Source organism: Clavelina lepadiformis, chromosome 5 (assembly GCF_947623445.1).
Source record: "Clavelina lepadiformis chromosome 5, kaClaLepa1.1, whole genome shotgun sequence".
NCBI classification, from domain to species: Eukaryota; Metazoa; Chordata; class Ascidiacea; order Aplousobranchia; family Clavelinidae; genus Clavelina; species Clavelina lepadiformis.
Window position 1 is genome coordinate 20,200,155 of NC_135244.1, and position 19,004 is coordinate 20,219,158.

At 33.2% G+C, this 19,004-nt stretch overlaps 2 protein-coding genes and 1 long non-coding RNA gene across 5 annotated transcripts; 1 reads left to right on the top strand and 2 right to left on the bottom strand.

Annotated features, from left to right (window-relative positions):
• LOC143459843 (uncharacterized) lies at positions 1-3,114 on the top strand. Its single transcript, XR_013117791.1, has 3 exons — positions 1-42; positions 2,089-2,307; positions 2,814-3,114. It is a non-coding gene; the product is annotated as an uncharacterized LOC143459843 (long non-coding RNA).
• A 1,196-nt stretch (positions 3,115-4,310) lies between these two features.
• On the bottom strand, positions 4,311-6,628 carry LOC143459657 (uncharacterized). Its single transcript, XM_076956881.1, has 3 exons — positions 6,417-6,628; positions 5,595-5,864; positions 4,311-5,099 (listed from the first exon to the last, which is right to left on the bottom strand). Exons 1-3 carry the CDS (start codon positions 6,484-6,486, stop codon positions 5,029-5,031), a joined length of 411 nt encoding a protein of 136 aa, XP_076812996.1. The 5' UTR covers positions 6,487-6,628; the 3' UTR covers positions 4,311-5,028.
• Positions 6,629-9,690: 3,062 nt separating this feature from the next.
• On the bottom strand, positions 9,691-18,784 carry LOC143460612 (uncharacterized). Of its 3 annotated transcripts, XM_076958194.1 has the most exons (4): positions 17,582-17,715; positions 11,552-12,631; positions 10,505-10,768; positions 9,691-10,220 (listed from the first exon to the last, which is right to left on the bottom strand). In XM_076958194.1, exons 2-4 carry the CDS (start codon positions 11,622-11,624, stop codon positions 10,150-10,152), a joined length of 408 nt encoding a protein of 135 aa, XP_076814309.1. In that variant the 5' UTR covers positions 11,625-12,631; positions 17,582-17,715; the 3' UTR covers positions 9,691-10,149. The 3 variants fall into 3 exon arrangements, with proteins under 3 accessions (XP_076814309.1, XP_076814310.1, XP_076814308.1); XM_076958195.1 differs by lacking the exons at positions 9,691-10,220; positions 10,505-10,768 and adding an exon at positions 18,519-18,784 and having other exon boundaries at positions 11,773-12,631; positions 17,582-17,854; XM_076958193.1 differs by lacking the exons at positions 9,691-10,220; positions 10,505-10,768; positions 11,552-12,631 and adding exons at positions 15,979-16,998; positions 18,519-18,782 and having other exon boundaries at positions 17,582-17,854.
• Positions 18,785-19,004: the final 220 nt, after the last annotated feature.

Sequence of the window (19,004 nt, forward strand, 5' to 3'; positions counted from 1 at the left end):
GTAGCATTCAGCTAGAGCAAGTACATCAAAAACTTTTGCAAGGTGGGAGACTTACACTACATGTTGGAGGCAATGATTTTCGCAAAATTTTAGAATTAGAGATTTTAGGATTTTTAAATTTCTTAATTTCAACTATAACTTTTCAAGCTGTAAAAACAGTTGTATATACTTTATATTATTCTTTTATTGCTTTGTAAAAGCATGGAATAGAATTTGCTAATAGCTGGATCAAAATTTATCTTTTCGAAATTCATCACAACGTTAGCATTTTGTTGAGTATTTCCGCAAGGATGCTTAAGATAGTCTAAGTAACAGTAGGAAGTAGGAAATAGTTTGATAATGTTTTAAAAATTGTCCAGTTTTATTAACAATTATTCAAATATTTTTCAATCATCTTACTCCCTGTGCAGGCAAGTTAAGAAAAAGATAAGAATAAAATATTCATGATTCAACAGTAAGTGACGCCGGGTGACAAAATAATGTGTACAATGGATATACGTGCTTAAACAATTGCTTAATCAGGAAAAAACCTTCTCTGCTTTCTTCTGACCCTAAACGACGTTTGGAGACGTTTATTTCGCCTCAATTTCGTTCCTGATTATTCAGCATAATTTATAAGAGGTCTTCACGATTTTGTTCCCAATACAGTAGAAATTCTTAAAACGTTCTGCATTTAGACAACGTTTTTGCCATTTTGACCTTTCCTGTTCAGCTACATATACAGAGTCGTGACCAGACATGCTTGCAGCAAGCGGTAAACGCACTTATCGGGAAATTGTCAATTTTGAAATGGCAAACGCTGTATAAAATCGTGCAATGATCGGTCGTGTTATCTGGTGCATTTTTGGAGCTGCAGTTGTTTGGTTTTCCATTTCTTTGCAAAAGGACGGTTTAAGGAAAAGGATGGTTGATTGATAATGCATGAAAGTTAGCTAAGATTGTTAGTGATGTCAGCAGAAAAAAAAACCCATAAACGTTGAAATTTTTTTATATGCGAGGGATTCTAATCATATGATTGATACAGGCTTACTTTCGGCAAATACAATGACAAAATTTGCTGTTGCTTAACCGCATAATTGAAACATTTTTTTATATCATTATATCACTTTGATTATTTTAATAGTATCGTTTTTATTGCAGAATTGATTTAATTTCTTAAGAGTAAAAATTTTTTTTAAAAATGAGAAACGTTTTTACCGTATTTGTTGTTGTTGGACTTGTGGCTATGTGTGACGCAGGTAATATTTTATTGCTGTATATTATATTAGAAAATTATTTCTTTTGGAATTTGTTGTTAATATTTTAATACAATGTATTTGTATATAATACATGCTATAATTTATACAAAAGTTGACAACACATGACAATTATTAAACGTACTACGCGACGAATTCGTTTAATTGCATACCAGATAATCGCATAATCCATTTTATCGCATAATGGTCGTAACTCCCAAACTATAGCCAATCATTTATTAAGGAAATATTTCGGTTTATCACATAATTCGGTTCATTGCATAGAATTAAAGCTGTTTATTCGATTAACCGAACCCTTAATTGCTAGATTATAGTGACAGAAACAATTGTTGTAAATTTTGAACACGCAATGTGTTTGCTGCACGCTCTTAAAAGGAAGCTGTCAATTGCGCGTTAGTTCCATATTCATCTGTTCTTTATATCGTTTGTTAAACACCGCATATTTTTGTACAGTATTTTGAAATGATGAAAGCGAGCCCAAGCAAGCACCAAATCGAAAATATTTATCGTTGTCAGACAAGATCCTTGTTATTAAAGAACTTGAAAAGAAAACATCTCAAAGCGCAATTTTTAAAACGAAAAATGAGTTTTTGTTTGCTCATGGTAACAACGTACCAACGTACCAACGTAACAACGTAACAAAGTAAGAACGTAACAACGTCGATTCCCTGATTTCGGATATACGCATAATCCGATTAATCGCATAAAAAGCTGGGCAAATTGACTCTGCAATTAACCAGATTTGTCCTCTATATCGAATGTATCATTGGAGGAAATATTTAAAAGCAACCTTTGTTGCAATAACGATTTAACGCTTCTCTTTTGTATTAAGACGCCGCCGACAATGCTTCGGGATCAATAACGTCAACCGTAGAAACATCATCGGCAACAAAGGCAACAAAACCGCCAACCTTGCAAAGAATTGGACGTCCAACAATCCCAGATCAATTTTGGTGTTCATTTTTGGAAAACAAAGCGAATATTTGCAAGTTAAATGCAATAAACAGGAAGTACAGTATAAAGTGCGGTGATTTCAAATCAAATTTTATAGGTATGTAAAACAGAGCGTGTTTGTGTGTATGTCTATGCTTCCTATCTAAATAAGAGTAAGTGACAATGCGAAAGTTTAGATGTATGGAAAAAAATATTTACTTCCCTAATAATACGACATCCAAAATATAACAAGATAACAGTATAGTCTATAATGTACTATGTTGGGTGCAATACATTATATAAAATTTATAGATATAAATGCATGAAGACGATATGTATTATTTATAGTTGGGATCATTTTTTTCTTGCCCCGGTATTATTTAGATTTTATACCAATATTTCAGCGCACGGTTCCTGCATTTTAATGTTGCTTTCATAACTTACCGTAGTCCACAATGTTATCGTCAAATTATGTAATGATCTAAAAATGTTTAATATGAAGTTAGAGGTATACTAATATATAATTATATATTTTGTCCTTTCAAATTCTCTCTTGATATTTTTGTTGTAATAATACAGTCATAGCAATAGTTTAATAAGTTATGTCTTAATCTTGTTTTTCAGCTCTTAAATGTTCTAAATGTCGGGACGTTTTGAAAGTTTGCAAAGATAGCCAAAGACTTTTTGAAGTGAGCTACGGCTAAGAAGTTATCGTACTCAAAACGATTTTAACTACATACAACGAAAGACAATAAATTCCTAATATATGTTGAAATTAAAATCAATTATGTTCTCACCAAAATTCATTTTCATTTGAAAGCGTAAAAAAGCATACCGCGAGTTTTTTGCTTCGTGTATTTTTTCAGTTTTATTGTGGCTGTTTTCGGTATTTACGTGTATTTTATAAATACAATGACGAATAGTGCGTGTCATCCGCGTTTATAAAGCTGGAAAATTAATGATAAAGAAACAACTCCAACCCATGTAACAATCACTTGTTCAAACATAGTCAAATAGTATAATAAAATATTTCAAAAAGCCATGTCAATTGCTTTACATGTATTTAAAAGCCAATCAATGAAAATTAGTATACAGTGTAATCTATAGCACATGCAATTGCTATGCATGTGGTTTTCAATTGAATATTGATGTATAATATAAATTTTGAGCAAAAGTTTTGCGTTCATGCATATTGTATGTATGTGTGACATCTATTTGATACTCATGTTAAATTTAATTATGCACTTATTTATCTATTATCTGTTCAAGAAAAATAAAATGCACGATTGCAAATTTGTAGGTTGAAATAATTACACGTTGTCGAAACATCAAGTCTGAATCGCCATCACACTGTACGCTAATCAGGTGTTTTGTGCTGGCACTGCCACGACACTTGATGTTTGGTGTCATTATTTGCCAGGAAATTACATACTGCACCGACTAATGACGTAAGCAATTTGCACACGGTTTTATGACGTAAGCAAGGCCAAGCGATTGCAGAGTCCCGTTGGTTTGGTAGTAACACAGGATCAAATATGTGAGCCAAAGTACCTAGTATTGAAACGTGTAAGTTGCCGATCTTTACACACGGTTGATAGATGCAGTAGAAAAGCTCTTATTTCGTTTGAAACAATTTACAAACGTTTAGATTTTCTTTCTTTCTTAACTATTGGACAGATCCACAAGGTCGTTCTCTCTCTCTCATCTTGCGTATGACGTTCGCGTCTTCCAAATAAGCAAAACATTCCAAGCAAAACAACGCCGCCATTTTATAAATCGGTGTTTTAACCATCACTCGTGTAGTTTTTCTTTGTATTGCAAAGTTTGCTTTGAGTCCAATAAGTTATCATTACAGGGCAGGACGTTTTTGTTTTTAATGCGCTTTCGCTACAAAAATGAGTTTCTTTTTTAAAATAATCCCAGCAGCTGAGGTTAGTCTTCGTTGTCATGCTGCTAATTTTCTTCTTTTGTGGTGTACCTTGACATGCGAGATGACCAGTACGTGTATAAGTGGTTCCGGGGATTTGTCCTATTTGGAGCAACTACTCACTACTGTATGTGAATACATAATTACAGTTGGTAGCTTATGGAGATTAATAGCTTTCAAGAAAAACTTCAAGGTTAAGCCGAATCGTTTTATTTTCTGTCAAAAATGTGATAAATTTACGAATTTTAATGCATCAAAATAATAATATCAAATTGCGTGAGATGGTTTTATACTTAGTAAAGTTCGTGCGTCTGGTTCATTTTAATGCAAGGCTTGAAAAACACATTTGGCAAAATGGTTAAGTACAAAGCACGTTTAAAATACATGAAAAATTATATAAATTCTCACAACGCCACAACACTTTTGTAATATACAATAAGTACTGTATAGCCATGAGCCTGCAGGTAAACAATAATGAACGATAACAGAAAAAGTAAGAAATAAAAGCAATAAAAAAGCTCTTTTTAACCAAAGTTACACAAAGAACTTTTATCAAAAATTGATGGTGCTGTTGTCAAAAACTAAACCAAAAAAACAGCAATAAAGTCTTCGGTACTTGGTACATTGTAAAACGTCTTTAGTAATTTCGGTCGAGTTGAACCTGTTGAACCAGTTTTGTTGATCTGATTTTAAACTTCATCTTAAAATATAGCCCTAAAATTTATCAAAATTAAGTTTCATTAATTATTTATTTTAAACTTAACTTGGTATTTTTGTTGTCAAGCGTAGCACCACCAACTTTTTAAATGTACGCTACTAATTAGAAGTTATCACTGCACACAAGTTTATGTCTGATTTCAAGTAAAAATTCTCTGAACATGTAATATACAAGAAGAAGATGTGATAATTTTATTATATGCCGAAAATTCTTGCTTTATTTCCGCAGTATTTTATTCCACTCCGACACATAGAACATATAAACCCTGTTACACAAATAACTCATAATTACAGATCTGTCATATAAGATTGCTTGGCCTAAGGCAAGTTGACATTACCGATACCATCTGTGGTTAACATTAAATGCTATGGAAAAAATTACTATACTTTAACATTACTATAAGGAAGGAAACAATTTCTTCTGCTTATATTAAATCAGTTTATTTCAAAACATCGCTTTATCAGGCATCATATGCTCGGAAAGTGTTACGTATTATTTTGAATAACTGCAATTGTCTTATTGGGCAACCAATGGTACTAGTTTGGTGGAAAAGGGGAAAGAAAAAGTTCTAAAACATATTGAATTAAGTTATTGAATTCCATTAAGGAACCAAAAACAATTGATTACATAAGCAACTTTAAAACCCAAATCATAGATTTTTCGACAAAAAGCTAAATTATTATTTAGATAATTTCTTAACAAATCAATTAAATCTTGTCATAATTCAAACCTTCAAAGTTAAATATACATAAATACTCACTAGTTCTTTTTGTCTTGAAATCTCCGCAGCTGATAGAGTACTTTCTGTTTTTCAGGTTGCGAGTACAGATGTGGTATCTTTGATCAAAATTATTGCACAACATTACCAGGTTGAGGGTTCGCGGCTTTCTATAGACCTTTCTGCTCCGCTTTTTATACGATCCCGACACTTGTATGTTTACCAAATTTTCCGGGGTTTCGTCAGACACCTGAAGTTTTCTCGACGCACTGATGTGCAACGAAAATGTTGACTCTTTTGGGTCAACAACATCTGCATCAAACCAACAAGTGAAACTAGTAAAAATCATCACTAAAGGTTGTTTGATAACACAAAGGTATGGTGAAGTAGAATTACAGCAACACGCCGCGCTACAGAGTAAAATGCCAGATTTTTCAGTGGGAAAACGCACTCAAATATAAACCATTATAACTAAAAACGCTTAAAAACGTTTTTCAAAGATTTTTATTCTTAACCACGATGACGTAAAGTTTTTTTATGATTTTAATTTCTTTGGTTCCAATATTTATATATGTTCTGTTAAAAAGTCATCATATATGTTATCCTGCATAGGCAGCAGACACTACAGGAGCCTCGTTTAGGTTACAAAGCTGCGGTTGATTTTTTGCTACTGAAAACAAGAACTAAAGCATTTTGTACTTTAGAAAGACACACTTTTTCAAAAAAAAAGAATTGTTTTAATCAATTTACTGTATCCGACAAGTTTTTCTGACTGTAATCGCAGTTCAGTTTCCAAATTACATAATACTTAATATTTTTCAAAATATACTTCAACCTAAACTTGGTTATTTTAAGGAAACTTACGATTTCGCTTCGATCCTGAAGTGATGATGAAACCCGAGAAAAGAAGAACAATGAAAATTGAAAATCTCATTTTCTTCTATATTCCAACTTGCAGATCAGAACACACTTTTAAAAAACAAACAAAGCTAAGATAATACTTTACCGCTGTATATATAATGGTAGGGTGCTTTTTGCTTCCGATTTTTAAATGAAACTGTTTGTACTGAAGTTGCCTCAATAAAATGTGCAAAAAAACACAAGTCTCTAGAAAAGTGATGTCATCTCCGCCGCGGGCCTGAATCGCTACTGGCTACTTGTGGTTTAACAACAATCAAACAGAGAAATGTACAAAGTATAGTTAGTATAGATGTATCGTCAATATTCTCTTTGTACATAAGAAGCTTATACACAGGAAGCAGAGAATGGTTTGTTGTTGAGTTTTCCGTAATAATTAATGCTGCAACTGCAATGAACGTTCTGTCGGCTGTTTTCGTTTTATGCATGAGCAATACTGTGTAGTTCGGAAAATTGTAATAAATAAAACCAGCAACTGCGCCTTCACGCGGTGGTGCGTATCATGACGAGTATGCTTATCGAGCTTAAATCTGACCGACAACGTTTCTTCCACGAAGTTTTCCCGAATAAATGACTATTAATCAGATAAAAGACAACATATCTACAGTCTTCATAAACGAAACGCTAACTCTCTTGTGCTAGAAAAATTTGCCAAGGTAGATCATTTGCATCATTTGCCGACATTAGTTCGCCTTGAGCAGAAACCTATACTTTGTTTGCTGGTAAGTCGGGGTGCAGTCATCTAAATATCCACATCTTTAATCATAGCCTGATTTACTGCTCGAAATTTCAAGTCTTAAGTGTTTTGCGATTAAAATCGCAAGACGTCGCAAAATTTTTGGTGGCACAAACCTATTTTCGAAATTGTTTTAGTGATAACTATATACACATAATTTATCAAACGCATGCATTTGGCCTGCAGTGTCGGAATACTGAATTATGGGAAAATATATCAGATACACACTTTTAAGTGTATTCAATTTACGACCACATACTACAGATCAGGGTTTCTCAAACTGTGGGTGGTGACCTCGTTTGGGGTCTTGAAATGAATTCAACTTTCATCAATTGAATTTTTTGTTAATTATTGATTGATTTTTACTGTTTCCATTATGCGGTTCTTTTAGACAAAAATACCACTTGAGATTTGTAATGGACGGTTTATAGTTTTAATATCGTTAACGTGTATAGTCTAGGGCAGGGGTAGCAAAACAGTCAGAGACTAAGAGCTTCATTTCTTACTGTGTTAACAGTAAAGAGCCACATCATACACATTGGCACACATGAATATCACCCCGTCTCTTACTCACTCACATACACACCCTTGTTCAACTACGTTTATTGCAAATGTTACAAACCAACATGAAAATGACAGAAATTTACAAGTCATTTATACTGTAAAAGCTAAAAAACACAAATACAATATGAACGAAAGAGCCGCATAATCCCGGGCAAAGAACCGCATGCGGCTCGAGAGCCCCGGGTTGGCCGTAAAGGTTGCGACTATAACTTATTGGTAGACGGATGTCATCAAGTCTCACACGACAATAGTATGACGTCATGTTTGCATACAAAAGTTTTTTTCGACAGAGTAGCAGGAGATCAATAGTAAAAGCTACTCGCAACCTGATCACAAGATTGAAAATAAAGCTAATGTTTACCACCGGTTACTAATACTAATGAAACTTTACTTTTTTGTTAAAAAATAATTGTAGGTCAAAAATTTAACACAGTGAACTCTTCTACCGTACATGAGATTGGCGTTTCCTGTCGTTTGCAAAATGTGGTTACGGTTACGATAAGTTACGGTAGTTACAGTAAGTTACGCAAATAAGTTACGGTAGTTAGGCAATAAAATTGGTAAAATGTGTAAAATTGGTAAAATCTTATCGGCCACCTTTTTATCCTTGATTTTAGGAGGCCAGGGTGGAAGTTGAACGAATTCTGTCAGTATTTTGTAAAATTGAAACTTACCAATCTAAATAACAACAATCGAAGAAACAAAGCAAGAGAAGCATGTGTCACGTGCCTCAATCACGCGTTGATCAGGCGCTGTGCACGCAGACACAATGCCAATACGAATTGAAACTTGATAGAACTGAAGGTTATTTTCTGATACTTAGTGGTTGACTGATAAGTCAATGCTTAGAGCCTTAGACTAAACGTGACAGCTAAAGTGCTAATAGCACTTGTGGTCGTCTCCTCACGCGCCTACAATTAAACTTGTATGGTCTTCGAAGCAAACGTTTATCTTCCCCGACAAAATGGCGAAGGTCCGTAACAATTGTTTTTTTACGCTTAAAACGCTAATCTTAATATTTTGATATGCTATAAGAACGAATTGTCACGTACTTTTGTTTCGCTGCAACTGGAACTGATGTAGAATTTCTCTTCACTAAATTAACATGAACAGAGTTCAAGACTGATAGTTCGTTGGCTTTGATCAAACTAACTTCGTGTTTTCTGGTATAGTTTGACGCACAATAATACGCAGTACACCTCTATAAATGCTTCCAGTTTATAGCGTCTTACGCAATATTTTCTTGACGATGACTGCTTTAAATGAAAACTCTGAAGTTACCCATGACGTCTGTTCCATTGTCAAGAAGTGTCAAAAACGTCACAAAAATTAAAACCACAAAGATTTTATTTTCAAACACGTCATTACAATTACCATACAAAGTTTAAATTGGTTTGTTTTAATTTAGTTCAAGGAATAATGATTTTCAAAAATTTAAAAGACGATACACTTCATGACTTTATAAACTGTAGGTCATATTATTAGTTACTTGCACAATTGTTTGATTTTTGTGTTGATTTTCAATACAAGTACAAAATTGTATAATTACACAAGAACGTTGCAAAAAACTCCAACTGTATAATTTTCTTAGCTGCAAACGATTAATTTGGCCTTTGCTCATCCGTGCACTTTGGCTTAAAACAAGATTAAAAAAAAATAGTATAAATGTCCTGATAAGCATATTTTCGCCCAAACTTACAAAACCGAAATTTATGTTTCAAAAACGACAGATGTCTGTTTGTAGATCTGAGCAAACTGTTTGAAATAAAACGTTTCCAACCTGGATTTTTCTTGTTCGTTTAAAGCGAAAAAATATTTTATAGAACAATATTCAACTTTTCGACGTTAAAAAATAACAACTCACGAACTTAATGCAATTGAAGTTGACATTGTGTTTCGATACATTAAGACCAAAAGCAATTGCATCCACAAGTACACGTTTTATTCATTTAACGATCTAAGTCAATTTGTAAAACTTACAGTTGGCAGAACATGAAAGTATAATTAGGAAACATTGCATTATATATACAATGAAAATGTAACAATGACAGCAATGACAAGTAACAATGTAACAATGACAGCAAACATGCACTTGGACAGCTATGATGTTAAAAAACATATTTAGGAAACAAGATTATATTTCAAACTTTAGCCATGATGATAAAGTAATTTTAGTATTTTGATTTTGATATTAAACTCATTTAATAAAATAGGATGAAATAACTTTTAATATTACATGTCGTTTAACAATTTTCAACTATATGGCAATATATAAACTCAAAATTTTCAATATTCTGCGAACTTTTAAATCTCACATAATGTAAGTGGTACAAAGGTGCTGTTTTGGCATTCCAAGCCACAGTAAATAAAGTTCCTTCTTTAAATAATAATGATTTTTCCTTTTCCTCTGCAAAATTGAGTCAACCACCGGCAATAGATACAAACGTAAACTGTAATTTATAATTTAGACATTTCTTTAAAAATAATGCCAATATCAATGCCGCATAAGTGGTAATAATAATAATAACACTAATAATAATAATAATAATAATAATAATAATAATCTAAGAGAAAATTATGAATGTATTTACAGATAAAACCTATACCAACCGGACACGGTATGAAATAACGTAAGTAAGGATATTTAAGGACCATGTCCATTAAATTACTTTTTCGGTTTCACAAATCAACTTCATCTTGACCCTTTTTGTTTGTAAGTTATTAGAAAACTTACCAACTTTATTAGTTTTTGAATGGAAATTATGGAGCTCTCCACAGCCACACATATATGTCCGGGTTATCAAGTTTCTATCACAGATGTGAAGTTTTTTGTGAAGGGTTGAGCACCATCCTATGAGGGAAAACGTATCTCTGCCCAATTTTCTACTCCGCGTTTTGGTAGTTCCTTCTTTTTTGATCATCCGCACGCTTTTTTGATCACTAGATGCGGACGAACCCGTTTTCCTAAAACCACCGCGAGAATGTGCAAGTTTCGCACCTTTCAGAAACGCGACGTGACATGAAATGCAGAAAACAAATATGTTATGAATCGTAATAAATGAATTGAAAGGTTCACTATGAGGCTTGGTACGGTTCACTATGATTATGGCAAAAAAGGTTTATCAGTGTTCAACTTTTGCACAGAAAGATGCCCTACTGAAGACAAATGTCATAAACGAACTTGAAACTGAGTGTAATTCCGATAAGAGTCTCTCATTGAATCCTACAGATACTTTTTGTACTTAATTTCAATAATACTTTAAGAAATATGACGTATCAAGTTTATATGAAGAGGATAGCAAAATACGTCATAGATGTAAAGGCGCATACCGCAAATACCGCGACCGCAAAACTATACAATGACCATTACATGAGGTGATAAATTGTGAGAAAGAAGTACGGTAATCCACGACGATAAGTTCGTGTCTTTAACAACAAATCAGTGTGGAAAAACTATAATTAAGGAGAAAAATATATGCTTGTGAGTACGTTTAAATCGAAACAACAAATATATGTGCCTCAGGCTGCGCAAATAATTATTATGTTGATTATAATCAACAGTGTACGTGCAGCATTAAACACGATACATGCGAGAATAGATCGAGTCAATTCAATCAAAACGTATGACGACAGAAAAACCATTAAATAACAAACTACATGTCAGGTATATCATACAAGGTCTAAAAATAACTTATAGAGTATATATATAGAAAAACTACAAATTCAACTACAATTGATATTTTACTTAAGCCTAGCTGTTCAAAATTAAACTTTAATTTACCCTTTTTGCTTTTAGAGCTTGAGGTGATGATGAAAATCGAGAAAAGAAGGGCAAGAAAGATGAAGATTCTCATTATCTTCGACTTCAAGTAAGTTCGAAATTAAAGATACTTCTTAAAATACGAAACTAAGATGATCATCCGATTATATCCAAGTAAAAGTGAGCAATTGTCTTTGCAAGGCAGTTTTCAGTTATATGAAAAAGTTTAGTACCAGTGTAACCTTTACAAGAATTACAAATGATCAACATTAAGAGTATTTGGTTACAGTTTCACAAAACGCCAAATTTACTGTTTATATAGGTAAACTACAATCAAACATACTGTATTGAAAAACAAATAAAGTGAAGTTAATACAAAGCGTTGTGTTAAACACATAATAATCCTGGTTGTAGTTTTAAATCTATACCAAATTTAAAGGTAAGCTGTTGTGGTGGTTGTGGTTTTGCTACTTTTTAGGCAATATTGATTACTTTCAACGAAATCATTTCTCAAACACTTTTAACCCGAGGTAAATAGATTGAATAAAAACTGTTAAAAAATTTCAAAAACGATGAAACATTCTAATATTTTAAAATCAGAAAGTTATTACAGCAATAGAAATATCTCTCCTTCAGATTTTCAAACTGTAGAAAGCATTCTGAGCAATAATAGTCACTGTCTAACTCTAAATTAATTGGTTTGATGTTGGAAAGCTTAAAAAACTAGTCTTGTTCCTGTAAGTGGCAGATTCAACTATATACCACTTGAAAAATTAAGTTGCAAGTTGACTATAGTATGTACACTTCTTGCTGTTTGCGCTTTCCTTTCGAAAGCATTGAATTTAATACCTTGCTTTGTGGAAATACACCATCTTATAAACTACGAAACCAAACGTATTTTTGCGAAAAAAGGGCGGAATGCTAGATGGATGGATGGATGGATGGATGGATGGATGGATGGATGGATGGATGGATGGATGGATGGATGGATGGATGGATGGATGGATGGATGGTTGGATGGATGGTTGGATGGATACAGTATAAGCGTAAATTAGTTTGTCGTCATCAGTTAATCATAAATTTCATGTCATTTGCAATAACCTTGACGCAGATGATGACAAAAATAAATTTTTCGAAAGCATATTTGCGAGATATACATCAAAACAGAGTTAAGTTATAAATCGTATAGTATCTCGAAAAAAAACTATAAAAGTTGTGTATATTCTCTCTATACTGTATGGTCTATTTAGTATCAAAGTTAGCACAACTGAATAAGAAGCCAACAATTTGGAAATCCAACTATTTTTTGCGCATCATGTGCGCTGAATCTTTAAAGTCAATGAATGCCTGTATATTTTGAAAGCATATTTTTACAAAAAATTTTTAATTAAGCTAAGTATATAGATTTGGTAGCCTCATAGTCAGCGGTTTATCTCGTTAAGGTAAAATTTCCCCCAAAGCTCTATCTTTTGCGTGATGATAGGAAACAGCTGATGTAACAAGATTCAACGTGGCAGTTTGATTCAAGATTCAACGTGGCGCAGTTTTGACAAACGCCACATAATTTCGAAATGAACTTACAAAGGAAGCAAACACGTTTGTAATCAAAATTCTACCCAGTTTTATATTCTTTGCTTACTCAACAAACTTTTAATTTCTAACATGTAATGCCTCAGGACCGTATATGGGGTGATTTGTCCCACCATACTCAACTCACATCGACCACACGCCTCTACTTCGGCTGAACTAGAACTAAATGCGCTTAGAATTGTGAAGACGCCCATGCCTATCAAGAAAATTTAAGTCAAACACGCTTCGACGTGTGAATAACAAGAGCATAGAAATCATGATTTGTCAAGCGTAGATAATCTCCTATTTTATGAGTCTGAGGTCAAAAAAAAGTAAGTAACAAAAGGCTTACACACAGTGGCAAATATGTGTGTTGCCAGTAATTCTACGCAGCAGCGGATAAGACTATAGACTATAGAGTATAGAGTTTCAAACCAGCCGGGGTGGTCCGGCCAGCCTTGGGCCACCTTGGCTTAAACACTTCATTTTCTAGACAATAAGGTTTTCCAATTCGTTAAAGTTTACAAAATGTGATCTTAAAAACTGCAATATTTTTTTTTCAAACGAAATTTTTCTTTGCGTGTCATCTTGAGAAGTCATCCATGTGACACCACTTCTCACATTTCTCCTTTGGTGGGATAATCCTTTGAAAACGAAACTTTTTCCGGGGTTAGCCGTTGAACTGAAATAATTTTTTTAAATTTCATATCGTCGTTTCTGGGTTGTTCGCTTTATGTGGCAAATAATTCTTAGATCTTGATGGTGATTTTAGTTGTTATTTTTAATTATAAGTTTCATAATGTCATTACATACAAGAGAACGATTTTCAACAACAAGTTCGATTTTCCACTAAGCGATATTCAGCTTTCATGGACCTTGTAGCGTTTTACCGGTAACAATACCACAGCTTTCTATCTGTGTTGTAACATGTACCAGCATCATGACGTATTGGATATGCACAGCACCTGAAGTCACTGGCGCCTATACCTAAAACCTCTCAAGCGTAACGTAAATAACTTATAGAAATCAAAGAAAAACCAAATACAAGGAACAGTACCTTCTATTACAAAAACAAGTACAAAAGAGCGGAGTAATCAATTTCCCATATAAATTCAAAAATCATAAAGTTAACAAACCGTTGAACTAGGCAAAGCTTTGCTGTCAGTAGTTGTGTATTCAGACGATGCGATATGTCTTTATTCTTCTTACACAACGGATTTTACGAGGTCTTTCATGCGCTGATATTGTGATTCGTATCATCATGCTAGTCGCAGGAAGCATCACGAAGTGACGCCAACTGAACTGCTGACCCCAGTTGCAGCGCATTCGAAATTTAGCGTTCTCTCGTCTTACTACTTTGATGTGGTGGCAGCGATTCGGCGAAACTAAACAACAAATCAAAACCTTTCGTGCGCAGCCTTAGAAGTGTTTCCGATAAACATGATAAAAGAAATTGTAAAAAGTATCAACCGCTCTGAAACAAGAATCAAAAAGTTAAAACATATATTAGCGTTTCATTTTTATCTCACCTGAAAAAAGGAGGAGATGCAGCTGTGCAAGTAAAAGATACCAAGTATAGAAAGTTCGATTTAAACATTATTGGTTTTGTGCGTCTATTTTATATCTTGTATCTTCTTGTTAATTTTTATTGTTGTATTTGGACAAGAAACGGACAATTTTGTTTAAACTTTATCCCTGTTATAACTTATACTAGTCTAATTTAAAAGGACTATGCTCTGTGTAGTGCAGACCAAAGACAACAGATCGAATTTCTTCACAAGCTTGTTATTTGCTCTCCTTTTACTGACCCATGCAAAAGTTGAAGTTGAACACGTGGTGTTTGTTGTCCATAGATCACAGGATATACTCACGTGTGTTCTTGCCTTTGTTGTTGCAATAAAACACAACCAGAGCTTCATGAGTTAACTCGACTTGGCTTAGTTATAAAGATAAAATACCTCAAAGTCACTTTTTCGATTCATGTTAATTGCTCATGAAAATGTTTGCGAACAACTATCAATAACCCTAAACTTATTGATTTAAAACTTTGATTTACTCGGCGTTTTTTTGTTTCATCAGAACAAATTGGCGACAGTTACATCAAAGTAATCCCAAGAATTATTCTTTGTAATAAAAATACCAAAGTAATTTGCCTTGTGGGTCGGTTGTTGTAGGCCAAAGAACTTCAAATATGTAAAGTGGTTTGTCAACGGAACCTTATAGTTAGGTCATAAAGCACGAATTTATATGATCAAAGTACTTTTTGTAGCAGACCTGCAGTTAAATTTAAATTTCTGCCTAAACCACAGAAGGCGAAACAACGGTTGCTAACAACCTCCTGGGTCAAATGAGTTCGCTTAAAAAGGTCTAAAAAACATAGAGTGGAATGTTACTATAATGTTACTTTGATTCAATTGAACAAAATCAAATTTTTATTTTGGACAAAAAGTTTGGGTCGGATACATTTTTATGTAGCTACGTGTAGCATTCCTGGCTTTAACATGCGTATAGTAGTTTAAAGTTGCGTGTTAGCTATCTGAAGAAAATTTATTTCTCGTCTCGCAAAGGGAATGGCGAAAGTTCTTTTACTATTTTTATACCAAATTGCCTTCTTTTATTATTTCCATGTTGTAAAAATTTCAAGTTATTATCCTTTTTATTTGTATGCTTCAAATACAAATGTGAAACCTAATTTACACCAATATATCTCCTACAAAGTTTATCACTGATATTTCCTTAGATTTTCATAAACGACTGTTTACTAATTTGCCTTTGAGCTTGACGAGCAGTGACAGACAGTTCTTCTAAACACTTCCAGTTAATATCATCTTGTACGCGATACCTTCTTGACTATAATTGCTATAATTGACTACAAGCTCTGAGGTTAAGCGTGATGTTTGTTCCATCGTCAGAAAGTGTCAAAGATGTCACAAAAATAACAGCAACCAAGATTTCATTTACAAAAGAACGATTTTAATCACATGTTTAATCTTACTTAACAATCTGTTAATTCTAACAATTAAATTTAAATATCTTGGGTCTGAAGTTTACGATACAAGTAAAAAGAGAAAACTTGATTTTACTGTTGTGTGCAATATATGCAATACCACAAGGTGAAGTTACGTTTTATGATACAGCATTTCTGTCGCAAAGGATAAATATGAATAAATTTCAAACTGTTTTAAAGCGGTTTTTTTTTTCAACGTCCTTACGAAAACCGAAAAAGATATGCAAAATGATGAACATATTTTTGTATACACTGAAAACCTTTAACACGTTTTAACGCTTTATCACTTTAAATAGCGCTTTAACAATGGCGATTTCATAATGGAGTCGCCCAAACAGCATAAATAGTTTCGAGTTTATTATAATATATAACTACTGTAAGTATACAGTTAGTATAAGCGTTAGATTAAGTTTAGTTCGAACTTCTTTAATTTGTTTTCAAACGAATTAACTTATGTCTACATTTTCTTCGATAAAGTCTGTGCTCTGCAGTTAAACGATATCATACAACCACAAAAACAACAGCTTGACAGCAATGCGGACTATAAGACTTTGCTTGGCAAATAGGCTGAGGTTACTTATAGCCAGAAGTTCTAGTTTTAAATTCATTTTAAGTTTATAGAAAGTTGGTTTTGTAAACATTGGTTTGGACTTCACTAAAACCTTCAACAAAATTACAAGCTTATTGAATAAGTCTAAGAAAACGACAAAGAGATATTCTGAAAAGAGGTTTTCAATGTTTCCTAAAACGTGTACATTTTAAATGACGTAAACCAACGTTAATTTTTTATCATACAAGCAGCAATCGATAAAATGTTTTATCTAAATGCCAAACAACTTTCCTCTCCCATTGCAATATTGGATCGAACTTCGGCAAAGTGAACACTTGTACGCTAGAAATGATAATTTAAACAGTTCTTAAAACGATATGTCATGCAATAAAGTATCAAAATTAAAATAAGGATTTATGTATGATGTTAATTTGTAAATGGGCTATGCATTTAGAAATGCTTGCATTATATACGGTAACAAATAATGTATATAGCTTATATAAGTAAATGTGTAAATGCATTAAATTAAACGTCTATATAGGACATTTTTTACTCCATATACTGTATATTTGTTATAATTATTTATTATTTACAAGTATTTATGTAATAATAAATTTCATTTATTTATTTTTGTTTTATATTCAAGTATCAAAATTTATGTGAAATTATATTTGTGAAATTTGTGAAATTATACTTGTATAAGTTTAAATTGTTATTGTAAAATGTATTATTAACATTTTCACGTGATTTGAAACCAAATAGAAAAAGTTTAATTAAATAGCTATGAAAACCTAATTTGAGTTATTCGATAAACAATAATGTATATGAAGAATGTATATATAGCAATTTAAAGTATTTTGCATTTCGAATTAAATTGTATTTTTTGTGCCAAAAATCTTATTTGTAAAGTCACGCAAAAACTCACCAATTTTTCTTTTTGTTCTGAAAATTCCACAGCTACGAACAAACTTTCGGGTGTTCGAGTATCGATCACAGATGTGAAATCTCTTATGAAGGATACGGCACAACTTTAAAAGAGAAGGCTTTTTTCTACGGACCCTTCTGCTTCGCTTCTTATACGTTCCTATGAGTTGTTTTAACTTGGCAATTTTCAGACCACTCCGTGCCGACGCGTTAACTCTCCTGAACCCACGTCTGCGCGCTGCATATCTTGCACCTTTTGGGGGCGCGATATGTTCTGAAATTATATAATTTAACTTGTGATAAAAAACCATATATATAGAACAAAACGACTATAATGGTTTTAGAGGTTAACAGCATTCACTTCATTAAATAAGACAATATATCCCTTTGGCGTCTCTCCTGAGAAGATTGCCTTTCAAGTTGTGAGGATCAGCGTGCTTCAAGTCTGAGTTTATTTGGGAAACCGGTCGGTTTTACACACGCTATATTTATGTTCCAACATCAATATAATATTCACATTGTATTTTTCCAACTAAAGCAGTGTATGGGTTAGTTTGTTTTAATGCTTGCAACTATACCACCATAAGCGTCACGACTGGAAAATCACTGAAAAACGTTCGATGAAAAACGGCCTATTTCCAAAATTGAAGCAAGATTTGCGCTTAAGCATTTCGTTGTCAAAACGCAAAATCGTTGCCACAAGAACTACTTTAATATTCAGTTGTTTGCAGACAAATGAAACAGACAATAATAAATTCCAAACACAATTAAGCTAACCCAAAAGATATACGTTTTGGTAATTGTTCTTTGTTTGTAGGAACTTAAAATATTTTTAAGAACCAGATAAAAATCTTTGCTTGATAATGTACACCTAGTTCTTTTTTTATACCATACATAACCAACTAATTAAACTTGCTTACAGTGTAACGTTAACTTACTTCTATGTCTTTTGAGCTTTTTCGTGTTCGAAGTGATGATGAAAGTTGCGAAAAAAAGAACAAGCAAGATGAAGATTCTCATTATCTTTTCGCTCCAGCTTACAGTATTAAGGGATCAAGGATATCCTATAAAACAAGAACCTAAGAAGGCAATCCAGTGTCGTCCAACTAACGCTAAACAACGGCCAAAGTCTAAAATCCTGCGGTATATTAATGATTTCATACCGAAGTCGCCTTTACATTAGCAATGCAGCATAAGAGTTGTTGATTAAAACCATGCTTCGACCTAAGACACCTGAGGCTCTTCAACGGTTAATTACAATCAAAAATAGATGAGAAAAAAAGGCAGATTTCATAGAAATTTTTGCGTTAAACGCAGTTGATGGCTGCTGTCTTACGTTTCGCAACAGGTCGCAGCGGATGTGGTTTCGTTATTATGACCTGTAAGACTTAAATGAGTAATGTCTGGTTTGACTTGACGAATAG